This window comes from Nanorana parkeri, unplaced genomic scaffold, assembly GCF_000935625.1.
Source record: "Nanorana parkeri isolate BGI_ZX_2015 unplaced genomic scaffold, ASM93562v1 scaffold1119, whole genome shotgun sequence".
NCBI classification, from domain to species: domain Eukaryota; kingdom Metazoa; phylum Chordata; class Amphibia; order Anura; family Dicroglossidae; genus Nanorana; species Nanorana parkeri.
The window spans coordinates 180,387-198,808 of record NW_017307387.1 but is presented as its reverse complement, the minus strand read 5'-3'; the positions used below and the strand labels follow the sequence as shown (position 1 = coordinate 198,808).

Here is an 18,422-nt window from a genome sequence, read left to right as displayed (position 1 = left end):
ATTTATTGACGTGCATCCTGGTAAACAATGAACGTTTCGTGGTCACAAAGGATCCCCTTCATCAGGTAAAACATGATGAAGGGGATCCTTTGTGACCCCGAAATGTTAGTTGTTTTTTACCAGGATGCATGTCAATAAATAGACGTATTTTGCAAAATTGGAGTGCCGGTGTCTCTGCTTTAGCTCACGATTGTTACGGCTGCCACCCGTTGACTACCGCAGCACCCAATTCTTGAAGGGATTCACGCGGTCAGGAGTGCGATGGGACCATGGACTACCCATGTTCAGCGGGTCGCCGCATGCCTTCCACTTTTCTAGGTGAGGGGCTCCTCTGCCTCCCCCTAACACAGCAATGTCGGTTCTTGCACCGAGCAGCCATTCAAAATATGCTGCCCGGTGCCGAGTGTCAGCTTAAGGTGGGGTGAGCAGGCAGTATGGTCGTGAGGGATCTCCATCCATACGTGCGTTGCTTACAGCTCCCTCGCATGTCCTGTAGAGGCGCCTGAACCGGAGTGACGTCACATTCTGGTTCTCGTTACCTCTACAGGAATTACAAGGGAGCTGTACCAGCAATGCACATATGGATGGAGCTCGGTCACAGCACCCCACACTGGGCCCAGGCTGAGGATCCACTCCCGTTCTCGTAAGGTAGGGAGACTGGGTAGACCCTAAAAAAAAAAAATGTTGGTGTGTGTGTGTGTGTGTGTGTGTGTGTGTGTGAGATTGTGACTGTGGTTATGTCAGTGTTTTTAAAGGCCCATTCACACTAGTACAGTGCATTAAACTTCACCAAGCAATCCCACCTACCATGCATTCTGGTGCAGGATGTTTGTTTTGTTGACATTGATTTGAATGGTACCCCAAACGCATCTCCCACCTACAGCTTGTGCACCGGCACCCATGGTACCCAAAGGTCGTGCTTTCCATTACAGTGCAACTTAATGACTAAGGACAAATGTGGGTCCTGAGGTTACACAGGAGAGAACCACTGCTCTATGTGATAGTTTGGAGGTGACAGGTTCTCTTTATAGAACCTGCCCTCCAACACAGAACCGATCTTCTGTGCAGTTTCTGACAGCTGAGGCAGGTGGCGCTGTGATTAAAGCACTCTGGTATCACAGAGAGGAGAATGGATGTTCTTCGATCTGCTCCCCACTCTCCATCCTGAGCTCATTTGCTGTGGGGGCCGGGTCCCCCAGAAGAGCGGGGGGGACCCTAAAAACCACGGCAGGGAGGGAGGAGGACAATCAGGCTGGTACAAGAGATCTGATCGGTTCACTTGTATAAAACGTGCAGCGGTTCCCCACTGTACATTTAGTTCTTATTGCCCAAACCTGGGCTAAATGTTGGGGGGGGGAAAAAAACTACCAGCCCATCGCCCGGAACTCCATGTCCTGGGTGTCAGGTGATGGGAATTCTGCATCCCTGAGGTTCCTTCCTCTACTGAACCAGGGGGGTCTCTCTTCGGGAGAGCCCCCAACCCAGTATTCGGTGGTCGGCTTTAGATGGCTATCAGGAAAGGGTCTGCCTGGTTTTGGCCAGGTAGATGAGTGCCTTGTCCTCTGGGTGGGGTCAGGGAAGGGCACTATCTCTTCGGGAGATGCACCGGTTGACACACCATCGTGCACTTTTGTGTGTGTTCACGTGCACTTTAACAATATATTTTTATTAAGTATTAAGAGCAGGTGCATACAGAGTCCAAAACAGTAGGTTGAATACACATGTCGACATAACAGTAAGATCGGTAGTGTCAGAGGACTTATCAGCCTGCAACAAACCAGTCATCTCAATACGCTAGTCAGTGGAAAGAAACAGGCCTCAATCTCGGTATAAGTAGGGAATGCGACATAGAGTACCATGCCTATCCCTCAACACTGCCTGAGGTAGGAACTGCGCTTAGATACTTGAATGATCTGGTAGGTTATAAGGATAGGGAGCTAAACATGTAGGGGGAGGGAAGGACAAGACTATGGAAAGGGTCTATGTAATTTGCCATATTACCTGAATGTAAATTAGACTTCAAAGTAAAACTACTCAGTATATGGTACACTGATAGAGACTTGTACCAGCAAGTATAGGTCAAAGAAATATTTTCAGTCTACCATTTTAGGAAAAGGTTTCGCTAGGGGACGAAATCGGGGGAGGGTAGCTATAAACGACAGGCAGTAGGACCTGGTTGGATATCATGTGGTACGTATAGTACATCTAAGGTCTTTCATCCAGCATAACCAGTTTGCATTAAATTTATCCCATTTGAAATGGGCTTTTGCATGGAGCATTTCAATGTGGGCCTGGATGTTCAGTATTTCGAGAACAACATATACACTAGGGGTTTCTACTTGCTTCCAATGTCGCGCCAGAGCTAATCTGGAGGCTATCAGTGTGCGAGAAACAAAGGTACGTTGGTTGGGGGGGGGGGGCAAAGCTTTATACCTATCCCTAATAGTGCTAACTGAGGTGATGGAGAGCAAGCAAGGTGCGTCACAGAAGAAATAAATCTAAATATAGCAGCCAAAAATGGTTTCAATGCAATACAGTACCACCAGATGTGGGGTCAAAGAGCCAGTTTTTCCACAATTACGCCAACAGTAGGAGGACGCAGTTGGGAAAATCTTAGCTAACCTTTGTGGTGTGTAATACCTTTTATGGAACATTGTTTGAAGGGACTCCCAATGTGTGATACAATTAGATGTTTTTGGAGGCCATTCAATAGCTTTACGCCATAGGGTAGGGAGTAGCGTAAAATTCAACTCCTTCTCCCACCACTCCATAGATGGAAGTTTCTCAAAAGTTTGTGGTCCAGCAAGGAGTTTATAGAAGAAAGAGAGGCCCTTACGTGGGGGGGGGGGGGGGGATTAGGAGTTTGGTAGAAAGAGATAGTTCGTCTAATAATGTGGCTGTCCTTAACTTGTGCAGAGGCCATAAAATGTCGGATCCTGAGGAATCTATAAAATTCTTCAGGGGAGATGGAGAATCTCTTGGAGATCTCTTCAAAGGAGAGTAGAGATCCATTGTTGTGCAGTTTGTCCAAATGAGTCAAGCCCATATGCATCCAAGGGGTTAGGCAGATGTCGTCAAGGATGATATCCAGAGAGGAGAGAGGTATTTGTTGGAGGAGAGAGTTATCGGTTACAGAGGAAGGTGAGGCCGGAGATGCCCAGACTCTATTGGTAGCTGTGACCGTGTCCAATAAGGGTTTGTTGGGAGTGAATTGTAGAAGGAGGACACACAACAAAGAGAAGATCTGTTTTAGAAGCAGTGCATTCAATTTGTTTCCCGGTTATGTTGGAGGAGGTATTCCACCACTGGCTGGTTTGATCCAGGATGACGGCTTTATAATATTTTTGTATATCTGGCTCCCCTAGGCCTGCATGTGATGTTGGAGTATATAGACACTTAGGAATCCGATGTTTTTTTCCTCCCCATATATAGGAGTCTAGGATTCGTTGCAGGTTCAGTAGGTAAGAAGGCAGGATAGGAATGGGCAATGCTTTGGTGAATAATCTGGAGGTAGGAGACGTCAAGGATATACCCAGATAGCTAATCGTGTCGGATGGGGCCCATGAGAAGGACGTGACCAGGGCAATGGCTCTCTTCTCAGATGTAGAAAGATTAATTCCTAGCATTTGAGACTTACTGTCATTAACTTTGTATAGTGAAATTTTACCAAAGGAGGTAAGAATGAGGTGTGTTTCTTGGACACATAGTATGTCACAATTCAGAGATGCAGCTTCTTTCCATAGCATGGCTCATTTAAACGGACTATTAAAGGAGAACTACGAGGTGAGAGCTTTTCACTCCCCTCATAGTTTCAGCCGACCTGTGACAATGAGACTGTCACAGGTCGGCTCAGTAGATCGGGAGGTGAGTGATCACATACCGGCGTTCGCTCACTTCTCGATCCTGTCACAGCTCTCTGCCGTGACAGGGGAGGGGATGGATTCCCCCCGCTCCGATCCGCCAGCTCTGACTGACGGAACGGGCGGGTACAGCTGGCTCTGCCTCTAGATAGGCAGAGCCAGCTGTCAGTCACGCAGCTGGGCGGATCTCGGCATAATTGTCAGGATCCGCTTCAGCTGCGGCGTCTCAGTATACCGCGAGCTGCAGCCTAGGGTGACGGGAGGACGCTAGTTTGTGTCCTCCCGTTACACTAAGGAGAAGTATGGGGAAAAGCCCTGACCCCATAGTTCTCCTTTAAGTCCTTTCACACTCAGAGAGCTAATCTTATCCGCCATAATTATTTATAAAAAGGTGTAGAAAATGAGCCTGGGAGGGACGCTGAAAGAAACTGCAGCGGCACTGAAACATCAACATACTGGTGTCTTAGTAGTTAAAGATAGTAGTAAAGACATTGTGAAAGAAACCAGATGTTTCATTAAAGGTGAGGTATAAAATGTCAGGTATATAATGGCAATCAGAGGTAATACATAGGTGTGTTGTAAGGAAAACAATAACATACCAATAAGAACAAGAACTTCGCAATAAACATTGCAATAACATAGTTCAAAAAGTGTGCGTAGCACACAAGTAACCGGGGGTGTGTGGAAAAAGAAAAGGCACACAATAAACTTCAGCTTAGCGATCCTGAGATGTGGTAGAGGCGCCACCTAGGCGTATCGAAAATGCGTGTTTGTCGTGCGATTCGCGGTAAAAAAAATGTGCGTTTCCGAGGGCTACCTGGCTGTATCCCAATGGAAACGTGCAACAAAAACGCCCCAAAGAAGCTCCTGTACTTCTTTGGGCGTAGGACGTTTTGTAGCGCGTTCATGCGGCCTGTAATACGCCCAGGTGGGAACCATACCCATAGGAAATAATGGGATTTCGGTGTTTGAGCGTTTTGCAGAGCGTAGGAACGCGCCACAAAACGCCTTGATGTGAACCGGGCCTCAGTGGGCTTGAATGGACTCCTATGAGTCTAATGCAGGAAACGCTCAGTGCATAGACCAGTCCGCCACATGCTGTGGGGTCTTACGTTGCACTGTTGGAGCAGGTATGGAGATTGTGAGGCCCCAGGAGTGCAGCATATCTATGCCATCCAGAGGTGTCAGGATAGCGATGATTTTATTTTGATATGTAACCAGTACTTTGGTAGGGAAGATCTTGTTCTCTCTGAGAGATGAGGTAATCGGAGCAAATTCCCTCCTTTTTGATGCGGCGGCTGCTGATATATCGGAGTAGAGTGAGAATAGGGGTCAGGCAGGCTGGCTGAGTGTTTGGTCAGAGCCAGGAGTCTCTCTTTTACATGGTAGTAGTGCAGCCCAGCAATGACATCCCTGGGTATGGAGGTGCTGCGGTTTATGACATGTAATTCAGCAGGGCTGACAGACTCGGGGGATCCCCCTGAATTTAATATGATTCCTTCTGGACCGGTCTTCAAGGTCTGCTATCTTATCCTGGAGCTTTTGAAGCATATGTTGTTGATCAGAATAGGCATCAACCATGCTATTATATGCTGATGCATAGTCACTCATTCTGGCTTCAATGTGAGCTGTACGTTCCCCTATCACAGGCTCCTTGGTGTGTGGAGAGCTAGCTGGCCTCTTGGAAAGGTGCTTTGAATGCAGAGGTGAAGTGCTGTTGTTGTCAGAGTCACGGCTGCCGCTGTGTGAGGAGCGGGATCTGTGTGAGGTAAACACAGGAGCTGCACCTGCGCCATCTTGTCTCCCTGCTGTCCTGTGAGGAGGATGGTAGTCTGCGAGGTCCTTTCTGCTTCTTCTTTCCCTTAGACATGCTGATCAATGCAGCGGGGAGTAGAACAGGCAGGTTAGGGAATCTGAAGTTGCGTGTGTGGCTGCTGTGAGTCGCTTACAGAGGGATCTCTTCGGGAGCCTCAAATCGTGCCGCCATCTCTGTCTGTGGTCAGGCCACGCCCCTGTTCACGTGCACTTTTGTGTGTATATACAGTATAAGGCAGAGGTGGGAAAACTCCCAACACCCTCCAGTTGTGGTGAAACCTCACATCCTATCATGCCTCTGGGAGTCATGCCTGTGGCTGTCAGAGTCTTGCAATGCCTCATGGGATTTGTAGTTTCACCACAGCTGCTGGTGTGTGTCCCCCCCCCCCCCCCCCGTCTACAGGGACAGGGCAGTACTACCGATGGGTCGGCACATATACAGTATAAGGCAGGGCAGGGGAAAACTACCAACACCCTTCAGCTGTGGTGAAATCACAAATCCCATCATGCCTGTGGCTGTCAGTCTTGCAATGCCTCATGGGAGTTGTAGTTTCATCACAGGTGACGGCTTGGAGTTTGCCCAGACCTGCTATGTACAGACGAAACAATCAGGAGCATGTGATGACCCCCCAGACATAGGAGGGTGTATCCCATGTCCGGGGAGAGTCTGAACACCGTCCAGTAAACGAGCATTGCGGTGATGGTCCGTATCTATAAATAAGAAGAAAAGCCGCAGAAAACCATTTATTACATCACAGGATTTCCAGCTATGATGTCACAGCGATGGGAAGGTGACAGTAAAGTATTCCGAGAGGATTCCCTCCACTTCCTCAGGCTCGTAGTCCCTAACAAGGACCGAGCGTCCATCGTGAGCTCCCCGGATCATGGCAGACAGTACTGGAAATAGAAGAGCACAGGGCATGAGCTGATGACTCTACATGACGGCGCTCTCAGCTACACACATCATCTACGGCTGCAACAACTAATCGATAAGCAGAAGCGCTGGCAACGATTTTCATCATCGATTAGTTGCTTTTCGATTAGTTGCTGCGGCTCTGCTTCTACGTTCTTCTCACCGCTGGTGCCGGCTGCAGCGGTCTATATCCCTTTCAATCCCCACCTGTTTCGGCAGAGGCAGCGGGCACACAGACCACTGCAGCCGGCACCAATTTCTATAAACCAACAGGAAGGAGATACCGCTGTGACTGCATTCCCCCCCACACCTCCGCTGCTACCCCGTTCCTCCTCTGCCCCCTTGCCTCCATGGTACTTCTCTTCGCCCGTGCCTCTGCAGCCGCCCCGTGCCTCCTCTGCCATACCCAGCCTGCTATTGGATATCTTAAAATGCAATAGCAGGCTGGCTATTGTACCCACCCACTGCTTACTCCAATCAGCAGAGGAGGACCTGATGGAGAACTTTTTCCTTCAGGTCCCTCCTCTGCTGATTGACAGCAGGCGGGTGCAATAGCCAGCCTGCTATTGCATTTTAAGATATCCAATAGCAGGCTGGCTATTGCTCCCAGCCTCTAGATGCAGAAGAGGAACGGGGCGGCAGCTGAGGCTCGGGGGGGGCGGGCAGAGGAGAAATTCCAAGATCGGAACATTTGGGCAAGTACAAATACGCGCCATCGGCACAGATACCGATACTAGTATTGGTATCGGTGCATCCCTAGACACAAGTGCATATTCACAGGGCTGAGTGAAACGGTGTCATTGAATTGAGGAAGTCCAGGCTATGGGCATCTTTAATAAGTTTACAGACCTCCTAGATGGGTCTGGTTATGAGGAGCGGGATGGAACTTATAGAAATACAGATGTATTTTCCGCGTTTGGCCGGAGATCCCCTTTAACCTCGGCCATTGCTGCGGCTTCATACCTCCTCCACGGCAAGGCCAGCTCGATGTGTGCTCAGCAGTTGCTGTTCAGGCCTACATTTTATTTCCCCCTCTCCAGGAGGCTTCAACTGTATACAGATTCCTCACCTCGTCCACAAGATGGTCTGAACAGGCACAGGATCTTCTTATCCATTGCTACGGCCCGGCCCAGCTCATAGCCAACACCCAAGGACGGCTGGGTCACTTCCGCCACCACCACATCGGCCTGCTGAAGCCACTCGACATCTCTGTCATGGATAAACTTGTCTCCCTGCTCTGCAGCGTCTTCCCCTACAACAGAGAGAAGGGAAACGTGCGCGTTAACTAGTGTGCCGAATCCTGATGCCGATCCATCTCCGTCACACCAACTGATACCAGCTTGGCACAAGGCCGCAACAGTGTGCTCATAATTAAGGAGCGCAACCTCAGATCAATGCTGGAAGTGACCTCAGCTCACCCACCGGCTGTAAATGAGGTCTGCTATTTTTCTTTATATTTTCTTACTTTATCACTTTTTCTTATTTTTTACATTTTTAGCTTGTCGTTTACTTTTTTTAAATAATTTTCTATCTTATTATTGTTTATAATTATTTTCTTATTATTTTTAATATTTCTTATTTTTTACTTTTTAATTTAATTATTTTTTTATTTGTAATTATTTTGGTCTTGGCTTGAGGTAGTGTATGGCCCTCACCCTGGTAGGTGAACACAAGTCATAGCTCTTTCTGCCCATCTCATGAAACCTTCCATACGGGGGTATAAGACCACCATCCCAGGAGCTGTTTATGTGCCCATAAAAAAAAAAAACTCCTAAACTCAGCTATGGAAGTTGAGCCGAGTTCTGCTCTGCGGAACAATGTCTGTTTATAAACCTTCCACTAAAGGGGTGCTCCATACAAGGCACGGAGAGGACATGTTATAGGAGAACTATGAGGTGAGAGCTTTTCACTCCTCCTCATAGTTCTAGCCGACCTGTGACAATGAGACTGTCACAGGTCGGCTCAGTAGATCGGGAGGTGAGCGAACACATACCGGCGTTCGCTCACCTCTCGATCCTGTCACTGTAGAGCCGTGACAGGGGAGGGGCTAGATTCCCCCCTCCCCGCTCCGCCAGCGCTGACTGGCGGAACAGACGGGGGAGGAGGCGGGTACAGCTGGCTCTGCCTCTAGATAGGCAGAGCCAGCTGTCAGTCAAGCAGCTGGGTGGATCCCGGAACAATTGTAGGGATCCGTTTCAGCTGCGGCGTCTCAGTATACCGCGAGTTGTAGCTCCCTATATACTGAGCTTTGGGTGACGGGAGGATGCTAGTTTGTGTCCTCCCGTTACCCTAAGGAGAACTATGGGGAAAAGCCTTGTCACCCTAAGACAAGACTGCATAACACCCTCGCCATAACATAGGTGGGAGATGTTCTGTAGTCCACAGAAGAGAACGGGGAAGGCTGATAACATGCTTATAGGGGGGGTTATCATATACACCTGGACTGTACCCCCTCACATTGTGTCCCCTGGAAGCCGCCATTTTGTCGGAGCCCGATATGTGACAGGAGAAGTTCCACTGAGATTACCGGCTTCTGTGATGTCCGGTCGGGCGATGTGCTCGGTCAGCACAGTTCCATAACGCTGTAACTTCCGAACAATCCTCTCGTAAAGAGCCCGATCCTCCCGACCGCCCCGAATACTGCCACAGAAATACACCGACAGAGCCATTCGCGCCTCAGGGCAGACCGGCCAATAGGGGCCAGAGGAGGGGGTCATGTGACCGCGGCGCTCACTAGGGAGGCAGTTGGAGAACTCGATATAAGTTGGAACTTTATATAGAACACCGGGGAGGGGTCATGTGACTGATCACCTAAGGGACGGGGTCATGTGACTGCTCTCTCCTGACAAGGGGACGATGGTAAAGTAGGGATGACTACTAGTACTGAGGGAGAATAGCTAAGAGGACCAGTGATGGGAAGGAGGCGAGGAGGGTCTGTAAGGAGAGGGTACTGTTAAGAAAAAGGTGAAGACTAGCAAGGAGAAATAGAGGGCTAGTAATGCTGAGGGAGAGAAGTTATTAAAGAGGATAGAGTAAGTAATGATAAGAAGACAAATAATAACCAGAGGAGAGAACTAGTTAGTAAAGAAGAGAGGACTAGTTAACAGAAGAAGTGACTAATAAATAATTAGAGTGAAGCACTAAGTATCAGAGGACTAGTTACAGGTGGAGAGGACTAGTTCTTAGAAAAAATGACTAGTTAGAAAAATGGACTAGTTATCAGAAGAGAAGACTTCTAACTGGAGGAGAGGACTAATAATCATAGAAGAAGACTAGTAATCAGATGAGAGGACTCGTTATAAGAGGAGAGGACTCGTTATAAGAGGAGAGGACTAGTTCTCAGAGGAGAGGACTAGCTATCAGAAGAGAGGACTAGTAATTGGAGGAGAGAACTAGTTATAAAGAGAGGACTCATAATAACAATGAGAAGAGTCTGGTAGCGGTATGAAGACCTCAGAAGATAATCTGCAGTGTGGTCCCATGGCTCTATGAGAGGACTAGTAATGTCTCCTCGGAATGGTCGGGTATTAGTTATGGAGATCACTTAGGGGGGTTATTCACTAAGCTAAAGGCGGCCGAGTGAATAACCGACCCGAAGTGAAGGGAGCTGTTCGGCTACTCACCGCAGCCCTGTACGGCATTCGGCTCACTTCACCTCCCTCCGGTTCAGCCGAGCAGCGTCAGCGCATTCCGCCGAAGTGAAGAACCCGCTCCCCTCGCCCGAGCCAACCTCTGGAACCTCGAAGAGCAGAGAGGGATCAGCCGAATGTTGCCGTACCTCCGAGGCAACGACCAGAATGAAAATGAGAAAAAAAACCCAGTGTGGGGTCCCCCAAATCATACCAGACGCTTTAGGGGAGGAAATCCCAATGTAAAAAAAAATACGTGGGGTTCCCCTCAAAAGTCTTACCAGTTGTCCCCCCTAAAATTCCCAACCAGATCCTTAATCCGAGCAGTGGCCTGGTAGGGCAGGAAAGGGGGGGGGACGAGTGATGCTGGCAAGGACAAGGGCCTCTCCCCCACAGCCCTGAAATGGTGGTTGTGGGGGTCTGCGAGCAGGGGGGGGTTATCTGCATCTGGGTGCCTCCTTTTATAAAGGGGGCACCCAGATGCCGCTCCCCCTTGTGAATGAGTAAGAGATACTTGTACCCCTACTCATTCACTAAAGGGTTAAATAAACACATCAGACATCAGGAAATGTTGTGGGAGGGGGGACCCCATGGCGGGTTTTTTTTATTCGATTTTGCTACAACTTGCGTCCGCTTCCCCAGACCGTCCTCCCCGGGGGGGCGAAATATATGCGTTCGGTTCGGCTCTTTTAGTGAATAGCCCCCCTTAGTCTTTTAGAATATTTCAGTGTGAAGAATGATGTCATTAGGCCTGTGACATACCAGTGACCCCCCACCACAGACAGGACAAAAGACCCTCTCTATACGTTGTCACCCCCCTCACTGAGCCGGATACCAAAGCATCATGTGACCTGATTTCCCTCCATAGTGGTCTGGTAGTTGGTGACCTGTCATCATCTAGTGATGTCACACACATGGAGGATGTCACACACATGGAGGATGTCTCCTGCAGCTCTTTGCATGCTTTTAGAGCCACCGTCACTGAAAAGGAAAAGAAGCTGATTTATGCCGACCGGTCCCAGAGCTCACCGAGCTAAGGAAGGATCTTCACATCCAACACAATACTGGGAGTGTCAAATGGGGGACACGCTACAGGGACACTGTATAGGAGAGGTCAGAGACACAGTACAGGGACACGGTATAGGAGAGGTCAGAGACACAGTACAGGGACACGGTATAGGAGAGGTCAGAGACACAGTACAGGGACACGGTATAGGAGAGGTCAGAGACACAGTACAGGGGCACGGTATAGGAGAGGTCAGAGACACAGTACAGGGACACGGTATAGGAGAGGTCAGAGACACAGTACAGGGGCACGGTATAGGAGAGGTCAGAGACACAGTATAGGGACACGGTATAGGAGAGGTCAGAGGTTAACAAGGGGCAAGGTCACTTACCTGATTGGTCAGCTACAAAGTTCAGGCGGAGCTTTTGCGGTGGTCCGAGGAGGAGGGTCTCATTGGAGTCATTCAGAGTTCATCGGATGAAGAAAGAACTTCCCGCCCGCCCGAATGCATTGTTGTGGTCCATTTTCTGTCATAGCAGTGGTGGTGTGTTTTTTGGGGTCTTTTGAAGGCGGAGAACATAGGTGATGGTGGTTAAGGTTGGGAGACCTGTCTTGGTGTGGGTCCTCAAGTCATGGTGATATATGGTAGTCAAACAGGCAATTGAGATATGGAGGTGTCTGCGGTCGTTGTGCAGGTTGCCCCCGAGGCGGTGTGGTGCGGCTGGGGGCCTAACGGATTCAAGGGGTTCCGCAGAGACACCATATCCAGTAATAATTTGGGCCTTCAAAAAGACCTTAAAAAATCTCAGGGGGAATTGTTCCAATTTTTTCTGTAAAGTTTATTGTTACCGTATTTGCCGGCGTATAAGACGACTCGGCGTATAAGACGACCCCCTACTTTTTGTGTTGAAATATAGGTTTTGGGCTATACTCGTCGTATAAGACGAGTATAGCCCAAGATAATGTTTACATGCACCCGCTAACATCCATGGCGGTATTCCCGAGTGTGGCTCGGGGTTCATTTGCAGTACCATAAGCGGTACCCCCCGAGCCACAATCGGGATTACAGTCTCTTACCTTGTCCACGATCCCCGCTGTGTCCTCCTCTTCCGCGAGCCAATCACGGCAGGCTTTGTATTCATGAATACAGGTTTTTTCTTAATTAATACAAAGCCTGCCGTGATTGGCTCATCGCGGTATACTGTATGTAGCCGAAGCTACATACAGTATACCGTATCCTTCTGTATGTACCCGACGTATAAGATGACCCCCGATTTTCAGGGGATGTTTTAAGGTTTCAAAACCCATCTTATACGCCGGCAAATACGGTAATTTGTATAATAAAAGAGCTGCTATGGCCATTTAAAGGAGAACTATGGGGTTAAGGCTTTTCCCCATAGTTCTCCTTAGGGTAACGGGAGGACACAAACTAGCGTCCTCCCGTCACCCTAGGCTCAGTATACCGCGAGCTACAGCTACAACTCGTGGTATACTGAGCCTAGGGTGACGGGAGACAGTAGAAAGGTATCATGGCACACTCACAAGCCAGCATGTAAAAAAACTTGTCTCGCCACTAAGGATAATAACAGAGGCTTAGATATACGTCTTCTGCAGAGGATGTGAAAGCCGCACTGCCGCGCCAAGGCACCTCTTATAGTGCGGTCCTAACTCTAAACTATGAGAGTCTCCATCTTGGAGCAGATGGGGGAAGAAGATTTCAAATTGGGTGCAGGTTTGTCAGGAGGAAGCCCAGCCTCCTTAAAAAGGCACAGGAACACACAAGGGATCCCGCACATCCCAATGGCAGCTGAGAACCCAGATATGAGATCCCCCAAAAAAGCCTATCTAAGCCCCAAAATACCAAACATTGTATCTACCAGTCCTGATATGAGGCGGCTGCATTCGTTTTCTTTTTTAAGGCTTTTTTTATTCTTTATTTTTACCTGGTTCTCCTTCCTGTCTCTGGGTGGCTTTCCTCTCTACTAGGGATGCACCGATACCGTTTTTTCGGTATCGAGTACGAGTACCGATATTTTTGTTTTCGGTACTCGCCAGTACTGAATACCGGAAGTCCCATTAAAAGAGAACTATTAGAACTATGAGGTGAGTGAAAAGCACTCACCTCGTAGTTCTCCTTTAACTCCAGCAAGAAGTGTGGTCTATCTAATTGGGTGGAAGATGGAGGTGGGTGGTCATGGCAGTCTTTGTAACTAGGGCATTGGGACATCGGTTCTACATCAGTCATGTGTTTATCAGGTCTGATGTGTTTCCACTTCATCTGGTGCCAGTTCTATGTTACCATATTGCTGCTGGTGTGGAGGGCGGCATAGCTCATCCCCGGCACCTCACACAGCACAGATCTCTAGCGCTGACTCTGTATTGTCCATCTCCTGTGAGTTGTATCGGGTCCAGTAAACTATCGGTAGCGCAGTCAGAAATGATATGTGAAATTGTCACACAAAGTGGCAGATGGTGAAGAATGATGAATGGTGTTGCACTGAGCGCGGTTTATTCTGAGTCCTGCGGCACGGAGAAGTAGTCCTCTCATTTCTTGTACCCAATATACATGCAATATGTTCAGTCAGAGAGCGCACAAAGGGCGACTTTCCTGTGACATGTTGTGAGCAGAGATCTTCGTATGTCTGACGCGTGTTGCCTTCCACAGGGACATGTATTGGGAATCTGGGGCCCGTTGTGTTAGTCCATCTGACTGTAGCTTATATTCTTATTTCATGGTCTGTACACCGGACTCTACTCAGGATGATTGGACGCTCTGCCAGAGATGGTCTGTACACCGGACTCTGCTCAGGATGATTGGACACGATGCCAGAGATGGTCTGTACACAGGACTCTGCTCAGGATGATTGGACGCTCTGCCAGAGATGGTCTGTACACAGGACTCTGGCAGAGTGTACAATGTAACACCTAACAACAACCAATGTTACACTGTGCACTTTCACTTCACTACCCCAAACTACAATATATACTGTACCTAACAAAAACTACACAACAAAATGTCACACTGTACACCTCTACCAGCGTTGTAGATGTACACTGTAGTGTGATGGAGGTGTATGTGTGATATTGTTGTGTAGCAGCGCTGTAGATGTACACTGTAGTGTGATGGAGGTGTATGTGTGATATTGTAGATGTATGGTACATTGTGCTGTGGAACGGAGCGAAGTGTTGTGTTGTATAGTGTAGCATTGTTGTGTACTATGACATTGCAGTGTTGTTTTGTCCTGTAGAGGTGGACAGATTTGTTGTGTACATTGTGTCGGGGAGATCACACAAGGGTCTCTATGTCGGCCCGGCAATGACACCTTCAAATTTCATTGGCTGAAAATTGTCACATTCTGAGAACGTGGTGTGCTTGTTGTGTGAATTGAGTCCAATGTATGTCAAGGTGTCATGTGGTGTGATGTAATGTAGTGTTGTGTACATTGTTGTGACATATAGGGAACAATGCGGTGTGCATTTTAGTGTATTGTACATGTCGGGAACTTGTCTTCAGTCAACTTATGTAATTGTCTATCAGTGTGTTCTGGCAAGGTGCACAGGGTGGTGTGTAGTACAGCAGTGGTCTGTAGAGGTGTGCAGTGTATTGTGGTGTAGTGTCGGGTACAGCTGGCTCTGCCTCTAGATAGGCAGAGCCAGCTGTCACTCAAGCAGCTGGGCGGATCCCGGCACAATTGTCGGGATCCGCTTCAGCTGCGGCGTCTCAGTATATAGGGAGCTGTAGCTCGCGCTATACTGAGCCTAGGGTGACGGGAGGACGCTAGTTTGTGTCCTCCCGTTACCCTAAGGAGAACTATGGGGAAAAGCCCTGACCCCATAGTTCTCCTTTAAATATGTTCACGCTGGAAGTGAGGAGATTGAGGGGGGACATGATCTTCATGTACAAGATCAATATATTAGCAAAAAAGCGCCAAGGGCAATCACTCCTCAATGGGATGTAGTCATGCTGCCCCAATACAGCCGGGGGACTGTGAAGTCTGGAAAGTGAGCACAAAGGAGCGCGCCTTTCCTGGTGCAGATACATTTTATTCAGATGGTCATAACAATAAAATGGTAGTCACTAACATAAAAGGATAAAAGCCACGGAATAATGGACAGATGGCAGGCAAGTGGACATCAGCAGAGTGGTTCGTACGTGCGGTTAAAGTTGACGCATTTCCGGGGCACGCCCCCTTCAACAGAGATGTTCTGATGAAGCGCACAGAGGAACCACTCTGCTGATGTCCACTTGCCTGCCATCTGTCCATTATTCCGTGGCTTTTATCCTTTTATGTTAGTGACTACCATTTTATTGTTATGACCATCTGAATAAAATGTATCTGCACCAGGAAAGGCGCGCTCCTTTGTGCTCACTTTCATGTACAAGATGTTCAATGGTCAAAGCAACATCGGCAACAAACTCTTTACGCGTAAGTCCATAACAAAGACGAGAGGCCACCACCTAAAATTGGTGGGGAAAAAATTCCAGCACAAGGGGCGCAGGGAGTTCTTCTCAGTGAGGCTGGGTTCACACCTGAGCATTTTTTTCCCGCGTTTTTCCGTTCAGTGAAACGCGCGTTTCACTGGTGGTATGATTTTTTGGGGGGTTTTTTTCCTTTATTTTCTCTATTTAAAAAAAAGTTTCACTTTGAAACTTCCGGCTCCGCCCTCCTGCGACGTGGCCGCCCTCCTGCGACGTGGCCGTTAGCAAGGGAAGGAAGTCGGCAGCCGCCGAAGACACAGCGGGGGATCGCGGACGAGGTAAGACCTGTGCGCTGTATTCCCGAGTGTGGCTCCGGGGTAGCGCTTTGGAAACCACCGACCACATCCGCTTTGTAAACCCCGAGCCACACTCGGGAATACCAATGGCAACGCGCGGCAAAACGCCCCAAAGAAGCTCCTGTACTTCTCGTTCCTACGCGCTGTAAGACGCCCAGGTGGGAACCATGCCCATAGGCAATCATTGGTTTTCACATGTTGAGCGTTTTACAGCGTGTAGGAACGCGCTGTAAAACGCCCAGGTGTGAACCAGGCAGACACACACACACACACACACGGTTAGACTTGATGGACTTATGTCTTTTTTCAACCTCAAATACTATGTAACTATGTATTGCTCAGTGTTATTGTAGCAGTGTGTTGTGTTGTGTTATGGAGCACAGTGCGGTGTAATGCATTAAGTATTGTGTAGATGTGTGCAGTGTGTTGTGGTGTATAATGTTGTGTAGTAATGATGTACAGTGTTGTTGTAGCAGTGTGTTGTGGTAAGGAGTACAGGGTTGTGGTGTATAATGTTGTGTAGTGTGTAGTAATGATGTACAGAGTTGTTGTAGCAGTGTGTTGTGTAGAGGTGTGTGCACTGTGTTGTGGTGTATAATGTTGTGTAGTAATGATGTACAGTGCTGTTGTGGTAAGGAGTACAGTGTTGTGGTGTAGAGGTGTGTGCAGTGTGTTATGGTGTATAATGTTGTGTAGTAATGATGTACAGTGTTGTGGTGTAGAGGTGTGTGCAGTGTGTTGTGTATGGTGTATAATGTTGTGTAGTAATGATGTACAGTGTTGTTGTAGCAGTGTGTTGTGGTAAGGAGTACAGTGTTGTGGTGTAGAGGTGTGTGCAGTGTGTTGTGTTGTATAATGTTGTGTAGTAATGATGTACAGTGTTGTTGTAGCAGTGTGTTGTGGTAAGGAGTACGGGGTTGTGGTGTAGAGGTGTGTGCAGTGTGTTGTGGTGTATGTTGTGTAGTGTGTAGTAATGATGTACAGTGTTGTTGTAGCAGTGTGTTGTGGTAAGGAGTACAGTGTTGTGGTGTAGAGGTGTGTGCAGTGTGTTGTGTTGTATAATGTTGTGTAGTAATGATGTACAGTGTTGTTGTAGCAGTGTGTTGTGGTGTAGAGGTGTGTGCAGTGTGTTGTGGTGTATAATGTTGTGTAGTGTGTAGTAATGATGTACAGTGTTGTTGTAGCAGTGTGTTGTGGTGTAGAGGTGTGTGCAGTGTGTTGTGGTGTATAATGTTGTGTAGTGTGTAGTAATGATGTACAGAGTTGTTGTAGCAGTGTGTTGTGTAGAGGTGTGTGCACTGTGTTGTGGTGTATAATGTTGTGTAGTAATGATGTACAGTGCTGTTGTGGTAAGGAGTACAGTGTTGTGGTGTAGAGGTGTGTGCAGTGTGTTATGGTGTATAATGTTGTGTAGTAATGATGTACAGTGTTGTGGTGTAGAGGTGTGTGCAGTGTGTTGTGTATGGTGTATAATGTTGTGTAGTAATGATGTACAGTGTTGTTGTAGCAGTGTGTTGTGGTAAGGAGTACAGTGTTGTGGTGTAGAGGTGTGTGCAGTGTGTTGTGTTGTATAATGTTGTGTAGTAATGATGTACAGTGTTGTTGTAGCAGTGTGTTGTGGTAAGGAGTACAGTGTTGTGGTGTAGAGGTGTGTGAAGTGTGTTGTGGTGTATAATGTTGTGTAGTAATGATGTACAGTGTTGTTGTAGCAGTGTGTTGTGGTGTAGAGGTGTGTGCAGTGTGTTGTGGTGTATAATGTTGTGTAGTAATGATGTACAGTGTTGTTGTAGCAGTCTGTTGTGGTAAGGAGTACAGTGTTGTGGTGTAGAGGTGTGTGCAGTCTGTTGTGGTGTATAATGTTGTGTAGTAATGATGTAGTGTTGCTGTATCAGTGTGTTGTGGTAATGATGTACAGTGTTGTTGTAGCAGTGTGTTGTGGTGTAGAGGTGTGTTGTGGTGTATAATGTTGTGTAGTAATGATGTACAGTGCTGTTGTAGCAGTGTGTTGTGGTAAGGAGTACAGTGTTGTGGTGTAGAGGTGTGTGAAGTGTGTTGTGGTGTATAATGTTGTGTAGTAATGATGTACAGTGCTGCTGTATCAGTGTGTTGTGGTAATGATGTACAGTGTTGTGGTAGTGATGGGCTGTGTGCTGTAGAAGTGTGTCATGTAGTGCGGTGTAGCGGCGCCGTGTAGCGTGGCGCTGTACAGCGGTGTGCGGTGACATTGTTGTGTCAGTGGGTGTGTTGCAGGCTGTGACGTCAGTGCAGTGGTCGCGGTGCATTGTGGGAGTATCCGGCTCCTCTGCAGCACCAGGGACAGCTCCGGGGGGACCAGGGACACCCGCCGGACACCGCCCGGTAGGTGAGTGCCGCCCCATCATACTGACACCCGGGAGGGGGAGGGGACACTGGGGTGACCCGAG

The 18,422-nt window shown here is 48.2% G+C and overlaps 2 protein-coding genes across 4 annotated transcripts in view; one reads left to right on the top strand and one right to left on the bottom strand.

Annotated features, from left to right (window-relative positions):
- Positions 1-6,442: 6,442 nt before the first annotated feature.
- DNPH1 (2'-deoxynucleoside 5'-phosphate N-hydrolase 1) lies at positions 6,443-9,292 on the bottom strand. The gene is made up of 3 exons (XM_018567944.1): positions 9,116-9,292; positions 7,658-7,840; positions 6,443-6,572 (listed from the first exon to the last, which is right to left on the bottom strand). Exons 1-3 carry the CDS (start codon positions 9,255-9,257, stop codon positions 6,451-6,453), a joined length of 447 nt encoding a protein of 148 aa, XP_018423446.1. The 5' UTR covers positions 9,258-9,292; the 3' UTR covers positions 6,443-6,450.
- Positions 9,293-18,278: 8,986 nt separating this feature from the next.
- Positions 18,279-18,422, top strand: part of TTBK1 (tau tubulin kinase 1) — a 66,741-nt gene continuing 66,597 nt past the window's right edge. For 2 of the 3 annotated variants that reach the window (XM_018567948.1, XM_018567949.1), the window contains exon 1: positions 18,279-18,361. The gene's annotated coding sequence lies outside the window, so the exon portion shown is untranslated. The remainder of the gene's footprint in view (positions 18,362-18,422) is intronic. The other variant, XM_018567951.1, reaches the window with a different exon arrangement.

Excerpts from the sequence above, each read along its gene's own strand:
- DNPH1 (XM_018567944.1), bottom strand. The coding sequence starts at position 9,257 with ATGGCTCTGTCGGTGTATTTCTGTGGCAGTATTCGGGGCGGTCGGGAG. Across the intron at positions 7,841-9,115 it reads ACCGGACATCACAGAAGCCG|GGGAAGACGCTGCAGAGCAG; the intron begins GTAATCTCAGTG and ends TCTCTGTTGTAG. Across the intron at positions 6,573-7,657 it reads CAGACCATCTTGTGGACGAG|TACTGTCTGCCATGATCCGG; the intron begins GTGAGGAATCTG and ends TTCTATTTCCAG.